Raw genomic sequence first — 16501 nt, 5'->3', positions numbered from 1 at the left:
CACACTGGTTTCCACTTTCCTTCGTCTGAACTGTTTACTGTTTGAAGTGTTATAGAAGCAGTCGTGTCTCACAAGTTATGAAACAACCGATGAACAGATGATTTTTACCTTTTTATGATTTATACCTTCCCTGAAAACCTGCCACCAACAGTCATGTGACCTTTAAAGCTGCAGTTGATGAGAACAGCAGCTCGGTGATGATGTCATTGTGAGAACACACCAGTGTCTCTGTCCTTGTGTCCACTTTCCAAACAGGACAAGAGAACTGCGGCTGCTTCCAGACCTCTGGACATCCACGAGACGGAGAAGGCCCTGGAAGACGCCCTCAAGGAGGTTCTGGTTCGTATTGATCCAGAAAATCACACACAATCCATGAGATGGCACAAAATCTGACACCTGGTCTTTGTGTTTATTTTCCAGTTGAGTGCAGAGAAGACCGGAGAGCTGCTGCGTGTCATTGAGTCCGACATGGCCAATCTGGACAGTAAGATCGAGCAGAAGATGAAGGAGGTGGAGTGGACTCAGAACAGACTCCAGACCTGTCAGAGTATCAGGTCAGTTTGTGACGGGTCAGGAAGCAGAGAGGCAAACCTCCGTGTTCAACAGCTTGTGATTCATTATTCCTGGTAATCTCTTCAGGCCGGTGTACATGGACGAATACGAGGAGATCGAGGCGGAGCTGGAGAAATGTCATGAGGACTATGTGGTGAGGTTCAGGTGCCTCACTCACCTGGGTGCTCTGATGGACCAGTGCATCAGAGTGGAGAAGCAGAAGCTGAAGGTGAGAGGGTTTGGTGTCGGTCGTGCTTATCAAGAGACCTGTTGCTATAGAATGGGTATGAAAACATAAACAAAAATCTGGGAGGTAGTCAGTTACTTTATGAACTCTGGACGTTCAACCATCCACGTGAACTTGTTTAAAAAGAGCGTGAGAACTTGTAAGATCTGTGAAAACTGAGTGGTCCTCTTATAATCTGCAGGCGGAGAAAACTACATAGCACAGTTTTAAATCCAGATTCAGACTAGAGACACTCAGGCTGAGAGAAGGTTTACTGATGGATGTGTGAATGTTGTTGTCGCCCTGCAGGAGGCTGAGAACGCCCGTAGGACGATCACGAGGTTTAGCATGCAGGGCGCCGGTAAGTCCAACACACACACACACACACACACACACACACACACACGAAGCAGAAAGTCCTGACGTGACCTCATCCCTTGTTTTCCAAACCCTCTCTTCCTTGTTATGATTGGTTCAGGAGACGATGAGGATTCATCCTCCGAGGACTCCGAGGACGAAGACCCCGGCACCCACCGAGAAGAGTGTCGCCTGGCAAGAAGAGACAGTTTCATCAAGGCCTTAGTGGTGAGTAAATCCAGTGTCAGCTGGTGTGTCATGTTGTGTCTTATTGTCGATTAGACACACACACACCAGGCTTCTGGATTAGCTGCAGTTGCTTTGGCTTATTCTCTGTTTTCACTCGTTATAACACATTTCAATTGTGCTTCTTACCAGCGTTTTCACAATGATGATGATGCTGATGATGAAGAGGACGAGGACGAGGAGGAGGAGGAGGAGGAGGAAGAAGAAGAGGAAAAGGAGGAGGAAGAGGAGGATTCTGACCGGGCCCCGAGTGTCTCTCCGTCGTCCATCAGTGACGAGTCCTGAAGGAAAACACAGTTTAACACTTTGAACGATTTTTTCTTATAAAAGCATAAAAAATTAATTTTCATTCATTTGTGTTTTTACTGTATTTAAAAAATATATTTTTTAAATATAACATTATTGAAAAGAAACATTTTTTTGTGTTTTTAGCATGAATTCAAAAGCATTAAGAAACAGATACTCAACAATTTTCCATCTGAACTGATAGAACCGGATCTTTATTATCCTGAAGAGCTTTTAAAAACAAATTTAAGAAAGAGTTGCAAAGAGAATAAAAAATAACTAAAACATGAATTAGTGGAGCTGTTGGCTGAAGACAACAAATCCTTCTTTATATGTGTTTTACTGCACACGACTCACGTGCACACTAGGGGGCCTCCGACTCATGCATCTGCAGACGTCTCCACTGTCCTCATCTGACTTTGTGGTGTTTGAGCTGCAGCCGGAGTTCTGGACTCAGTTCCAGTTATTCTTCTCCTTTATTCCACGTCTCTCTTGCTGCTTCTTTTCACCGAATCCTCTCGCTGCAGGTGACCTCATCCCCCTGCTTCCTCAGTGGGTTTACTGCAGATTTATTATTTCTGGGATTCAGATTCACTGGAAAAACTATTCAATATCAAAGTGTTTGAAACTCAAAGTGTTTGTATAAGTGGTCAGTCCCGTGGAGATCACCTGAACCTCCGAGGTCCAGTTCACGATGAGTCTGTTTTCTAGGGAGAGCTTATGAAGATCCTCCATTCAAAGAAGACGAGGAAAAGCAGCTCCGAGCGGCTGTAAATCATCCTGGAGGCGACTCTCCTCACATATTTGGGTGAGTGTGTAGGAAGGAGGCGAGTGAGGGGGGGCCCAGGCTGAGAGGGGGGGGGGGGGCATGGTGCAGAGTCTCAGAAACGAATCCACGTGAGGTCGAAGCTCCCGACGCTCCCACATCCGCTCAACACCTAAACAAACACCAGGGGAACATGACTGCTATGAATCTGCAGGGTGGCTGATTCCAGGAGGAGTCTCCCTGAGGACACATCTTACTACACGAGTGTGTGTTGTCATTCATTCAGGATCCCCCCCCCCCCCCCCAATCCCTGGTAGTTTCACTTATATCTGAGCAGAATCTGAGATAAACCTCCCCCCCGCCCTTCACTTGATAATAGCTCAGGCCATCTTGGAATCATTTCCCCCACACGGCCTTTTTATTGTTTCATCCCCTTTCATCACCGCGAGAGCCTTATCTTCTTCAGCAGGGCCAAGGTGACGCCTGCAGATCTGACCCTTCCCAAGAAGTCAGTTATTTATTGAGCCGCACGTGCACGAGGCCCAACGAGAGCCGGGCAGCCCGGGAATCTGTCCCCGAGCCACCTGGGGGCCTTCACAGCAGAGGACTGAACCCACTCAGAAATATCGTGGAGTATTTCTCTCTCTCTCTCTCTGTTCTCTGGTGGTTCTGCGGCCTGAGCGAGACCCACCCGCTCTCCCCCCGCTCTCCCCCCGCCCGCCCGCCCGCCTGGCTCTGCTGTGTGAGGGGAACAGGAGCCAAGAGCTGCATCTGGGAGAACCTGATCTGACCTTGAGTTGAAGACAGAGACAGAGTGGATCGGTTGCAGCCAACACACAGCCGCCGATTGTTTTGTCAGGCGGAGCAGCAACTGTGAAAGGGATTGTGCGGGCGAGCGTACTGGAAGAACCAGAAAGTGTTTACAGAGGCCGAGAGGGGGGGGGGGGGGGGGGGGGGTGGTTGAGATTGTGCCAAAATAAGGGAGAAGTTGTAGAAGAGGGGGGGGTGTGTCCTCCGCTCTCGGGAAAGAAAGACAATCACAGGAATTTAACCTCATATGCACCCTGGTTTCTACTAATGCTGCTCGGTCAGCGATTCATAACCGGGTGGACGAGTGGAGGAAGAGGAGGAGGAGGAGGAGGAGGAGGCAGGCATCACAGTGCATCTCATCGGGAGGTCAGAGGTCAACCCCGATGCCGACGTGCAAACGTTTCATGCTTCATAGCCGTTCGAGCAAGAGGCCGGAGAATTCCCTGTCAGTTCTTATCAAACACAGCCCCATGTACAGGCGGGTCGGGGGGGGGGGGGGGGGGGGCGGGGGGCAGGTTCCCACTGAGAGAACGTGTCATGTACTGGGACAGGCTTTGTGGATGAGGACGGTGGTTTGATGTGTGGGAGGTTTTAATGGTTTGATCATAATTTGAGTTTTAATTGAAGGAGAAAATGATTCTGAACGATTTGATCGTTTCTTCAGAAGCAGAACGACACTTGAATGATTCTTGAGAGAATAAATAAAGGATTAAAAATTACTTTGTTGAAGTTTAATCTGTTGATCATTAATCTATTAGCCGTCGGTAGCCTGACATACAATGGAAGTAGAACAAGTACTTGTAATGTACTTGGCTTTAACTTTACACTGGAAAAAATAAATCACTTCAACCGACTTTTTAAAAATGTTGGTTTGTTAAGATTAGAATTAATAAATTCTATTCCCTCAACAGACAACATTAATTTGAAATAACTCAATTGACTGGGAGATACATTTTATGACTAAGTGCCCAGTCCCTGTATACTGGGAACATCTGGATTAACCTGCCTGTTCAGTAAAGTACTAAGAACCACAGTAACTGAAATTCCAGCAGCAACACCCACACAATACATTAATGACTCAGTATTAACGGTCATGTAATAATATAAATGATCATATTTGAGTCACAGGGAGAATTTAATCTTTTGTATTTTTGGTGTCAGACTTTCTGAATTAGTATTCCGGTTCCATCAGCTGAATAATCTGTGTGTTGTGTCCGTGCTCAGTCTCTGCAGCAGGACGACCTTGGCCTCTCTCCTTCACTTCCATTCGCAGCTTGTGGAGCTTCAGCTTTGACGTGAAGCAGCAGGTTAACAGACTCAATAATCACAGACCACAGAGTCACAGACCCGGGGGTTTACGTTTCCTCTGTGGATCCCTCACGTGCCTCAGAGTGTTTCTTTGACGTAAAATGGACTTGGTCAATAAAGGGCATGCAGAGGGAGGGGGGGGGGGGGGGGTCCATGTTATCTGAATCCCTAACCCTCCTTGTGATAGTCTCAGGGTCAATGTATTTACTCGTCAATACATTTCCTCTGATGTGCTTCAGCTTCTTGTTGTTTTGAACCTGTTTCATCATTCGAGGGATTTTCCTCCGAAGTGCGTTCACAGAAACATCTGGATTAATCTGAACGGTTCCCGAAGACGGAGGCTGTGATGTTCCTGACGCTCAACGCTCTGCGCTCGGTTCAAGGTTGTTGTTCTCCAGCTTTATCTCCTCAGGTGGTCTTTATCTGCAGCTCTGTGAATGTAAATCTCGTAGTAAACTCTCCTGCAGCCTCACTGGAACTGAGACTTTGAACCTGTTTGAACCGGAGCAGGTTCTTCTTGTTTGTTTTGTTGCAGGCGAGGTGGCGGACCCGGGTTAGGGAAGCGGTGATACCAAGATAAAAGCCGAGCTGATGACTTTACAGCCTCGGTTTGGATTTTATTAGGATGTTAAACTCACTGGTTCAACCGCTGCTCTGTGTAAACCACATGATCCGAACTGCCTCGGTTACTCAACGAAGGTCGGCTGTAGATCAGCGGCTGATGGTCTCATAGACTTTGTGTTTACTTTATGAAACAGTTGGTTTTGTAAGAGTTTGATGATTGAGCACGAGCTGAAGGGATGAGAGGTCACACGTCACCCGAGGGGTCGCGTGATGATGAAACATCATAAACCAAAAAGTACAAGCTCATTTCCAGGATCCAATGATATAAAGCTGCCAATTTCACATGTTTGATCCGTGAAAACACAGAAAATGTGTAAATATATAGATATTTATTACTTTAGATGAAGTTAATATATACATCTATGCGCAATGAGGAAAAAGAAGAGAACATTTAAGACACCACGATGTCAACAGGTCCAGAAAAAATACTGTTCTATAATGAGGAAGGAAATATTTAGATTTTTCCAAAAATTATTTATATAGAATTTTGGGGAAAACCTCAGTGTAGTCAAATGTATCTTGTGTCTTCCAACACTTCATAGAGCATATGTCATATATTCATATTTGAGATATTAAGACGTGTACAGTGTTTTGATTTCATTATTTATTCTTGAAGTATTTCAGATTTTCATTTGAGTATCTAGAACTTGTTCAGTACGTCTCTCCATGTTGTCCCCCTCCTCCTCCTGCTGCTGTATTACAGGGGCCCCTGAGATAATCACATCCAGGTCGTCAGAGTTCCTGGCTACGCCCCTGCCAGGCTTGTATGTATGCACGGTGGTGGTCGGGTCAGGGTTTGCCTCCAGGGAATGAAACTACCAAACAGTGCATGTGCATGTGCGCACGTGTCTCTGGAAGGGTTAAAAAAAAAAAAACTCATAGTAAAATCCATCTCCGCAGAGCTCCGCCTCCGGGTTGTTGAGTCTGTGCGCCTCAGGAATCACACCACTCCAGGGCCCGCCTCCCCCCCCACCTCCGGGGCCCCTCTCGGTCCCACCCACCGCTGGACCACATTGAAATGGGTCTGATGTTGTCAAACAGTGCAGAGCATCTCCTCCTCCGAGCATCTGTGAGCCCAGCGCAGCACAAGGGAGCCGTTGTTACCGCGTGTGTGTGGTGTTCAAGAGCACGTCCTTGTTATTATTATAGTGCTTTAACAGACACACACAGAGACAGACACACACACACACACACACTCATCAGAGACCTGACAGGGTGAATCTGTAGATGCGTCTTCCAGTGCGTCTGAAAGCCATGGCACGGCCGTTTTACGCGCCCCTGCTGCTCCTCCTCTGCTCCGTGCTCCAAACGCGTAAGTTTACAATTCCTTGTATCTTCATCTGAGTTATTGTTTTATAATTAATAATCTACATTCTGCAAAAACGGCTCTGCTTTAACTGGATAAAAAACGTTTCTGCACTTGTTTGAGTGTCTGGTTGTAATTGTTGGCAATGTGTTCAGGGTGTTTGGGTTGGAACTCCTGTGACAGCACCGGATGCAAAGTGATGGGGGGGGGGGCACAGTTATTCCCAGAATGTAGGTCACATCTCTGTGTCTGTATGCCCCCCCCCCCCCCCCCCTAAACGTTCACTATGGAAGAAAAAGCAGAGCAGCTCTCAGCAGAGTGAACACAGGCTGTGCGTAAAAAAGCCGAAAAATTGGAATTAGCGCCACTTTTATTTCACTCAATGAACAAAAGACCTCACAGCAGCTTGTGGGCGAATGTGTGTTTTACAGGCGTGTGTGTATTGTTGCCTAGATGATGCAACAGCCTGTGTGTAGGAGGCCTCTGTCTCTTTTACCTCAGACGCCCCTGCGCTGTGGGAAGGAGCGCGCAACTTTATCCTCCAATACAAACACTGACATTGTCCCACGGCTGCATTCCTTCACTTTTTGTATCGCACACTGTTGGGAATTGACTGTCAGACCAGTTTGTTAGTTATGGGAAATGGTGTGTGTAGTGAAACATGCTGGGACTGGTTGTCGTCTATTGCCTCAAGGACACTTGTGTCATTTTTGTTCCCCAATGTTGAGACATAGTTGTGTAGCACTCCTGATTGCACAGAGGAGTTCTATCAGGAGGGATCCATCCTCCTCAAGGTGATTTATTTTAATGTAATGGATTCATTTTATGATAGTTTCAAGTTCAAGTTCAAGTCCAAATCTGTAAAAAGCTTCAGTGAAACGAAGTGTGTGAACAAACAATCAGAAGAAAATACAAAGAAGTAGTTTTAAAAGACACCTAAAGTGCAACTTCTCAGTGAAGTTATTTAAAATAATAAAAAAGAGACGGTAGTCACATAAACAAGTAGTGTTTTTATTGTAAAGCACTTAAAAGAGTTGTAGCAGCGTCCCTCATCTGTTTCTCATCCCATAAAACACAGCAGACGGATCGTCAAAGAAATAACCAGTAAACCAGAGGATTGTTATTTTCCCAGTACGGATCCCTACCGGATCAATAATGTTGCCATTTAGTCCAGTTTGTCCTTCAAGGGCTGAACTTTAATCCCATTGAGTAAATAGTCAGCGTGAACCCGGATCGTGTGTCATCAGTTCCAGGGAATAAGAGCCGGTCAATGAAAAGAGAAAGTTTGAGATCCACCTCCAAGTTCAACCCTCTGAGATCTTTTGTGTGTTTCTTTTGTGTGTGTGTGTGTGTGTGTGTGTGTGTGTGTGTGTGTGTGTGTGTGTGTGTGTATGTGTTACTCACAAGGACTTCCGTGTGATAAGCTCTCGTTTGTCAACATGAAACTGATCATTATCTTTATGGCGAAGGCGACAATGCACAACTTCTCACTTGGAGTCGTAAAGAAAAGATTAATGTTCACCCGAGTGACTGTTTGGAATTACCGACTCATATAAAAATACTACAACAGTGTCGTGAAGTGTTTCTTCAAACGTCGGCCCCTGACCGACAGGGCCAGATGTTTGACTTCACCCAGGAGCTGTTATGATTTACTGTGCTGTAAAAACTTCATCACACACACATTACTGGGGGTGTATCTGGTTTCCATCCATTCATGTAGGACACAAGCTTCAAATATGAATATTTAATGATACAGATTTACATTTTTAATGCAGTAACACATGCTACATGCTCGTGGTGGTGTTGCGGTCAAACACCTCTCTGTGGCCCCTGTCAGAAGCAGGTGGTCCTGCGAGGTATTGAACCCACGTGTCCAGCTGGAGGAACGACCTCGAGTACCCCCTGGTACACACTGCTCCCCTCCCCGTGTTGATGTACAGTCTAATGGCTTCTTCCAGTTCACTGGTCTCAGTGGGTCCAGTGAAGATGGGGGTTGGGAGAGCGACAGTGTCTTGAGCATTTCTGCTGGCAGGGACGTTAAATGGCGGATAATGAGATTCATATCGTGATCATCTACTTGTTAGCATCAGCAGCTCTGTGCCGGCGGTGAGAGCTGAAGCTTGTTGACGTAGCTGCTGTGAAGATCTGTGTTTGACTTGTAGTTTAACCCTTTATCTGCCTTATTTAAACAAGCAGCAACATGCATGTGTGTGTTTGATCATGTGTGTGTCATGCTAGAGTGCACACTCCCCCGCCCCCCACTCCTGTGCCAGCGTGTCGAACACCATAACACATAGTTTCCCCCCAAGTGTGTTTGAGGCGAAATTACACCAAACATAGATTTTAAATAATCTCCTTGGTAGGAACTTACTTCAAAAATCCATGAAAAAGGATTAAAACTTGTTTTCATTGGACAGGAAGTTCACCATTTATCACTTTTCATTATTTTTATTGGGTGGATCAGGACATCAAGTTTCATGATTAGAGCTTGTTGACTTTGGTGTGTTGGTTCAAACATTGATCCTCCGCACCCGAATCAATCTTGATAACATTAACCATTCTTTAACTTTTCCAGATAATACAATCATCAGATGAACATTTAATCAAATACTTTGGTTTATGACCAAAAAGCTGCTAAAATCAGTTTGTGAACATAGTCGTTGAGATTCTTTCGTCATCTCACGATCTGGTGATAGAGATTGTTTTAGCCTCATCAGCATAACGTCTGATAGATGAACTGAAATGAGTCTTTTCACTGAGCCGTGTGTTGATGTGTGTCACAGATGCACTGACGACATGTGGAACCCAGCAGTTCCAGTGTGGGAATGGGAAATGCATCACGGTCAGATGGGTGTGCGACGCCTCCGACGACTGCGGAGACGGAACAGATGAACTTCCTGCGACCTGTTGTGAGTATCATGACCGAAGTGGTTTTCAACACTCACCGATCCCACAATCCTTTGGTCTCATTATATTTTCTCTGTGTGTTTCCATCTCAGTGGATAGAACATGCCGGCCGACGGAGTTCAGCTGCCAGGACCGTCTGAACCAGTGTATACCCAGAACCTGGCTCTGTGATGGAAAAGCTGACTGTGAGAACGGGGCAGACGAGCAGACCTGTGGTGAGTTTATCCATCTCAAAGGGTCAAGACCTCCAGCTCACCCTACTCACTTCTCCTTCTGCTGGTGCTCCAAAGCTTTCCAGGTGGTTCTCTCCTCTGAACTGTCACATTCCCCTTCTCAGCCCCTAGGCAGTGCACCAAAACCGAGTTCCAGTGCCTGAGCGGCCAGTGTGTGTCGGCCTCCTTCAAGTGCGACTACGAGGCGGACTGCGAGGACGGCAGCGACGAGGCCTCCTGCCCGGCCACCACCTGCAGCCCCAGGGCCTTCCAGTGCAACAACACCGTTTGCGTGCCGAGCCTGTGGGCCTGCGACGGAGACTCCGACTGCCCCGACGGCTCGGACGAGTGGCCTCAGAACTGCGGCACCAAGCGGCCTGCCTCTCCGAGCCCTCACCAGTGCACCTCCCTGGAGTTCCACTGCGGCAGTGGCGAGTGCATCCACGGCAGCTGGAAGTGTGACGGAGCAGCCGACTGCCACGATCGGTCGGATGAAGCAAACTGTGGTGAGTACGGTGACTTCATCCTTTTCCCGTCGATCACACACTGTCACTAGTTCCAATCCTTAATTCCTGCCCCTTGGCTCCCTGCAGATCGTCGGACCTGTCGTCCTGATGAGTTTGAGTGCGGTGATGGAACATGCATCCATGGGAGCCGTCAGTGCAACCATCAGTACGACTGCAGGGACAGGAGCGATGAAAGCGGCTGCGTCAATGGTACGACCCAACTTTCCTGCATCAGATCTCAAGCCTGTGTCTGTGGTAGGTGAGTTGACCTCATGTTGTATTCCACTGCGTCCCGCACAGCGACCCACTGTGACGGCCCAACCAGGTTCAAGTGCCGCAGCGGGGAGTGTATCCTCATGGAGAAGGTGTGCGACAGGAACCGCGATTGCAGGGATTGGTCTGATGAGCCTCTGAGGGAATGTGGTGAGTCCAGAGGCCCCTCGTTCATTACCGTCACCGTTAATCACCACCTCTATGTATTTAATGAGGGTGCAGCTCAAGAATGTTAGACACAAACCTTCTCCTCTTCTTCTTCTTCCCTCTGCAGGCCTTAACGAGTGCCTGTTCAGTAACGGCGGCTGCTCTCACATCTGCAAAGACCTGAGAATCGGCTTCGAGTGCCGGTGTCCTGCCGGATTCAGCCTGGTGGACCAAAAACTCTGTGAAGGTAACGGCCTCCCTCACAGTTACCAGCAGAAACAGTCAAATATCCATGTGCACACTTATTAGATACACTGCTGCATGTTTTAAAGTCCTCTCTCCTCATTGGATCAGATATTGATGAGTGTGCCGACCCGGACACCTGCAGCCAGATCTGCATCAACCAGATCGGCGGTTACAAATGCGATTGCGAGGATGGTTACCAAGTCGACCCAGCGAGCAAAGCCTGCAAGGCCATCGGTAAATAAACTGTTTTAACTATAAATAAGAGGTTGTCTAGCAAGTGCTGTTTTTTAAATTTGTATACCTTTAGTTCTATCAACTACTAACCCGTCTGGCGTCAACTCTTATTTTGTAGGAACGATAGCCTACCTGTTCTTTACCAACCGCCACGAGGTCAGAAAAATGACCCTGGACAAAAGTGAGTACACCCGAGTGATCCCCCGCCTCAAGAACGTCGTCGCGATGGACATGAACATCGCCACCAAAGACATCTACTGGTCGGACATTTCCCAGAAGAAGATCTACAGGTGAGCAAAAGACCACCATCAGAATGAATTCAGAGCCTGGGTCTTGTTTTCCCTGTTTGACGCTTGTCGTCACTTTCAACCAGAGCCCAGATGGACGTGGCTGATGACTCCGCCCACCACAGCACGGTCATCGGCAGCGACATCGATGCTCCTGAGGGCCTCGCCTTCGACTGGGTCCATGGGAACCTGTACTGGACCGACAGCATCCGCAGCACCATCTCGGTGGTGACCGCGGACGGGAGCCGTCGAAAAACTCTGTTCCGGCACGACCTGTCGAAGCCCCGGGCCATCGTGGTGGACCCCTACAGCAAGTGAGTCTGAGAGCATCGATAAATAGACAGTTCCTTTACGTGCTTAAACACCAAAAGACTCATTGTGTTTATTTGTTTTGACGCCTCCCAGCTTCGTCTACTGGACGGACTGGGGAACCCCTGCTAAGATAGAAAAGGGGGGTCTGAACGGGGGAGACCGCTCGGCTCTGGTCACCGACAACATCGAGTGGCCCAACGGCATCACGCTGGGTAAACTGCAGCATTCACGTTTCTCTGGTTCCAAGTCTTTTATTAAAATAATCTACTCTGTGGCCACTCCTGTGCGACCTGCTGACCCCCCCGCCTGCTTCGCCCCACAGACCTGTTGAGCCAGCGGCTGTACTGGGTGGACTCCAAGCTGCACACCCTCTCCAGTATCGACGTGCAGGGCGGCGGCCGACACACCCTCATCATTGACGAACTCAAGCTGGCTCACCCACTGGGACTCACTGTGTTTGAGGTAGCTATTTACCATCTGATAAACTTCACTCGCCAGATAGCACGAGGATGTGGGTCACTCCAGGTGATGATGCAGGACTTCTGGCCTCGTGTGGCCCGGAACAAATGGATGTGGCCACTTGTGAAATCGCAAATGTAGCCAAAATATCCCTAAACTAAATGTTTGTGGCCGATTCTCTGCAAGTTTTAATCTCGTTTTGTTGACATGCGGTACTGCTATGTCTTACTTGTGGCCCAGATCTGGCAAACTGCAGCGGACCGCCCGAGTGCCATCATTCCACACAGTACCATGAGCTCTGTCCATTATCTCTTGAATGTTCAACTTCTGTCGCTTGTTGTGTTTCCAGGAGAAAGTTTTCTGGACCGACGTCAGTAACAACGCCATCTTCAGTGCGAACAGACTGACGGGCGCCGACATTGTACCGGTGGCCGAGAACCTGGCATCACCAGAAGACATTATTCTTTACCACAACCTCAAACAACCTGCTGGTAAGAGACGTCACTAGATTATATCTTTATCATCTTGATTTGGGGACTGAGGTAGAAGTGGAGACGGTGAATAATACTTGTTGAAAACTCCCAACCATGGTCACAAGTGTTTTAATCTTTGCACATAAGAGGAATCATATGTGATTTTTCAAATAGATTCTTCTGGGTCCTCAAACCCAAAGGTTCCTAACTCCCGACTTTATACAAACACAGAATATTTACCTGTTTCCAACTAGTTATTCATTTTCAGAGAAGCTACTTAGCAAATTCTTTAGCTGTGGACAGATCTGACCCACATAGCAAATCTCTGTTGTCCCAGATTAGGCCCAAACTGTCAAACTGTCATCCGCCCTACATGCCACGGGAAATGTTGGCACTCAAGTGGCCTGCTCCGGTTTTGCCAGATCTGGGCCACAAGTGAACCATATCCACACTGCATGTCCACCATGCCATATTCACCCTTTACCACATGGGCCCCTTTAGGTTCACGTCCAGATTTCACCTTTCCTAGAGCGCTGCATGTTTGCCATACTTGCTGTCCACAGTTATTATTTAAGTTGCCATCCACCTAAAATCTTAAATCGGTATCTTTGTTCCAGGGAGGAATTGGTGCCAGGTTTCCAACGGCGGCTGTGAATTCATGTGCCTGGCCGCTCCTCAGGTGGGACGACATCCGCCCAAGTACACCTGCGTCTGTCCGGATAACATGATGCTCGCCAGAGACATGAGGACGTGTGTGCCTGGTGCGTAAAGCAGCAAAAAGAGAAATGAGGATGAAGAAGAAAAGACGTAATCAGACTCTCACCTTTTACCTTGTTTTCTCCACCAGCTGTTCCTACACCGGCAGCTCCTGTGCAGCCTCAGATTCCAGCTACCAGTCCTCCTCGTCTGCCACCGGCGCCACCCCCGACCACACCTAGACCCACAACCAGAGCCACCTCCAAGCCCCAGGTCCCCACCACCACTCCAGTGCCTGTCGTTATCACCAGTTCTGCAGCCCAGGTAGCACCACGCACCTCCAAGCCTTTGGTCAGGACCACCGTACCCCACCCAAGGACCACCACTCCCCAGCCAGTGAAGCCTAAAATCCCCCAGACCACCACAGAGGCTCCGGCCACCTCTCCAGGTAAGAGCCATCATGGGTTTTTTCATCCTTTGAAACATGATTTATCCCGGTGCTAGTTGGTTTTCACGTTGGACCGGTCCTGGTGTGAAGTGAATCATTCACTGTGTTCCCTTCTCCTTCAGACGTGCGACCTGGATTTGCTCTAGCCGCCCCAGACACTGCCTCCCCCACCCGGATAGTTCTGTACATCGTCCTGCCTCTGGGTGAGTAGCTCAGTCCACATGGAAAATTACAAATATTTCCAACATCATCGCTCCTGTCTCACCTCTCTCTGGATTTCTCTCCCCTGGTGCAGCGATCGTTTGCCTCGTGGCCGTCGGTGCCGTGCTGCTGTGGAGGAACTACAGGCTGAAGAACACCAACACCATTCACTTCGACAACCCCGTGTACCAGAAGACCACCGAGGACCAAGTGCACATCTGGAGGAGCAACAGCCCCGACGGTTACTCCTACCCAAAGGTGAGTGTGATAGGAGTCACTGAATTCTCACTACACGACTTTAGCCAAAGTTTCGGCCCGGCGATAAGTTTTAGAAGTTGTCGAGAGCAAAAAGCCTAAAATCAGAGCCAAACAATGTAAAAATCTGGTTCTAATGAATTAGTGTTCAAATGAAAACGTATTTGAATGTAACCTGAATTCATTCATCTGTTTAAGGACGTTCTCACACCTGTACTTGTTTGATCTAGTCTCAATCAGTTCATCTGTTTCTTTAACTTGGAGCCTTTTCCCTCTTGGTTCTTTTTCTTTTCACACTGAGCAAAATCCCGTCAAAACAAAACCTCACTGCAAAACACGTGAGAAAGTTCACTATCGGTCAAATGGGTCTGGGGCGGGGGGTAAAATAGTAAATACAGGAGGAAGGTCGTTAGTTCTGGTCTGGTGCATATTTCTGTGACAGAAACATCACTCAGCAATTTGCAATGGAGCCGCCTACTAATATTACAGAGGCCACCGCGGAGTGTCCGCTCTGCTGCCCACAGGAGACCTGTCACTCAAACTCACACCAGGTTGTTGGGTCGGATCGAGGGCAGATCCCCGATCCCACCACAAAACAAAAACAGAAACCAGAGTCCGATTGAAACCAGACCAAAACCAGAAGGAGTAAAAACGCTCTCGTAGATTTATAAATATTAGACAATGATATATTTTGTTGTTGTTGACACGTGCAGGCGACACTTTATTCTCTGTCTGACATCTTTTTTTATTTGCTGTCCCCTCAGAGACAAGTTGTGAGCTTGAATGAAGAAGCAGACAATCCAGCCTTCACAGAGAACTGAGCCACGTGGAGAGAAGACCATAAGCTACCTTGGACTTCCTTTTGTGTATTTCTGTTTTTTTTACCTCACTCAGCACAACTATATGGAAGTCGAAGCCAGTACCAGAGAAGCTTGAACCACTAACTCCTCCCAGAGGAACACTTTGTCCAAACTGTGATGATTTACCTGGAGAACTGTGAGATAGTTGAAGCCACGTCAGTTTAACTGAACTCATCGGAACACAACCCTCGGACTCGCGTTTCATGGATTTCACAAATGAGTGTTGTAAATATCACATATTGTTATTTTTGTATTTTCCACTGGTTTTGAACAATCACATCTTGAACTATTTATAGTTTAAAGCAGCAGTTGAAATTATGCATAAGTGCTTTCTTGGCTTTGAATGAAGGCACCGGCTCCGGCTGCAGAGTTTAGCTCAGTTTGGCACCAGGAACGGAAACTACAGACATGTCAGTCGGGTCGAGTCGTGTCCCAGAACCTGCAGAGCCACACAAGTAATTTTTACTTGATGTTTTTGTACATTTTAAATGATGAAATGTTTAATAATTGAGCGTTTGAGTTGGTGAAATGCAGATTCTGTTATTTCTCTTTTAACGTTTGGACAGAGCCCGGTCGCCTGATAATGGTCTTTATGCACAATCTTCCAATGTCAAACATTTCCCCCCCGTTAATGTCAAAGTCGTCCACTTGTTGTTGACTGGTTTTTATTCCCGAGACAAACACAGACGTTGTGTTGAGACACACTCAGAGAAAACACACTTTACAGCAGGGTCACAGTGACCGATAGCAGCTGCCTGTGATTTCACACTCTCTCCTGCTCCGTTCTAATGATTTGTGGGTCGGCTGTTAATACACAGGAGAGACGTCTTTAAACCCCCCCCCCCCTCCCCCCCACTCGGTGCCCCTCAGGAGGAACCACAGAATTCCTCGAAGTCGGAGAAGCTTTTGATGCGGTAACGTGCGACCGCCGGGGCCTCGCCTCGTGTCCAGCGCCCGGCCACGTGTGTGTGTGTGTGTGTGTGTGTATTTACATCCTGCCTTAAAAACAGAGCCTCAGTTTGCCTTATTCCAGCCTCACCTGACAAAACAGAGCCAGGGGCCCACCGGGGCTTTTCTCTTTTTGAGCTGATTCGTGTGTATTGATAAATGTGTGCCTTTTTTTAAATGACTTTATTTGTTCGCGTGTTGTTAAACTCAGTGGGTTGTGTGTACAATCAAAGTGTCTGCCTGTTTACAAAGGACCGTGTGAGGGATGTGGCAGCGTCACGTGCTCCGGACACACACGTCGTTGTGTTGTGAGCCGGTGGCTCTTTTCTCAGAGACATAATTAACGAGTGCGAGTGAAGATGTATGGAAAAAAATCTTAATTCACTGACCAACGAGCAGATCAAGTGTGTAAATATCATGTTCATAAATGTAAATATTTGTTTTTGGTAATAATGTCAGTGGTTTAGCATTTGTTGTAAACTTTAAACATCAGCTGTACATAAATAAATGCTTCTATTTATTAGAGAATCACTTCTTTCTTGGTTTGGATTCTGTGC

The 16501-nt window shown here is 47.5% G+C and overlaps 1 protein-coding gene across 1 annotated transcript; it reads left to right on the top strand.

Annotated features, from left to right (window-relative positions):
• The first annotated feature begins 6176 nt into the window (after positions 1 to 6176).
• ldlra (low density lipoprotein receptor a) lies at positions 6177 to 16475 on the top strand. Its single transcript, XM_053443665.1, has 18 exons — positions 6177 to 6486; positions 9264 to 9389; positions 9480 to 9602; positions 9725 to 10105; positions 10193 to 10315; positions 10406 to 10528; positions 10653 to 10772; positions 10880 to 11005; positions 11124 to 11295; positions 11379 to 11606; positions 11698 to 11816; positions 11927 to 12066; positions 12413 to 12554; positions 13154 to 13297; positions 13384 to 13680; positions 13803 to 13883; positions 13976 to 14139; positions 14901 to 16475. The coding sequence occupies exons 1-18, from the start codon at positions 6402 to 6404 to the stop codon at positions 14955 to 14957; spliced, it is 2751 nt and encodes a 916-aa protein (XP_053299640.1). The 5' UTR covers positions 6177 to 6401; the 3' UTR covers positions 14958 to 16475.
• The last annotated feature ends 26 nt before the right edge of the window (positions 16476 to 16501 follow it).

Source organism: Pleuronectes platessa, chromosome 16 (assembly GCF_947347685.1).
Source record: "Pleuronectes platessa chromosome 16, fPlePla1.1, whole genome shotgun sequence".
In the NCBI taxonomy this organism is placed as follows: Eukaryota; Metazoa; Chordata; class Actinopteri; order Pleuronectiformes; family Pleuronectidae; genus Pleuronectes; species Pleuronectes platessa.
This window is presented reverse-complemented; position numbering and strand designations above follow the sequence as displayed.

Coding starts and splice junctions, on each gene's coding strand:
- ldlra (XM_053443665.1), top strand. CDS start 6,402: ATGCGTCTTCCAGTGCGTCTGAAAGCCATGGCACGGCCGTTTTACGCG. Junction 9,603..9,724: donor GGCAGACGAGCAGACCTGTG/GTGAGTTTATCC, acceptor TCCCCTTCTCAG/CCCCTAGGCAGTGCACCAAA. Junction 13,298..13,383: donor CATGAGGACGTGTGTGCCTG/GTGCGTAAAGCA, acceptor TTTCTCCACCAG/CTGTTCCTACACCGGCAGCT.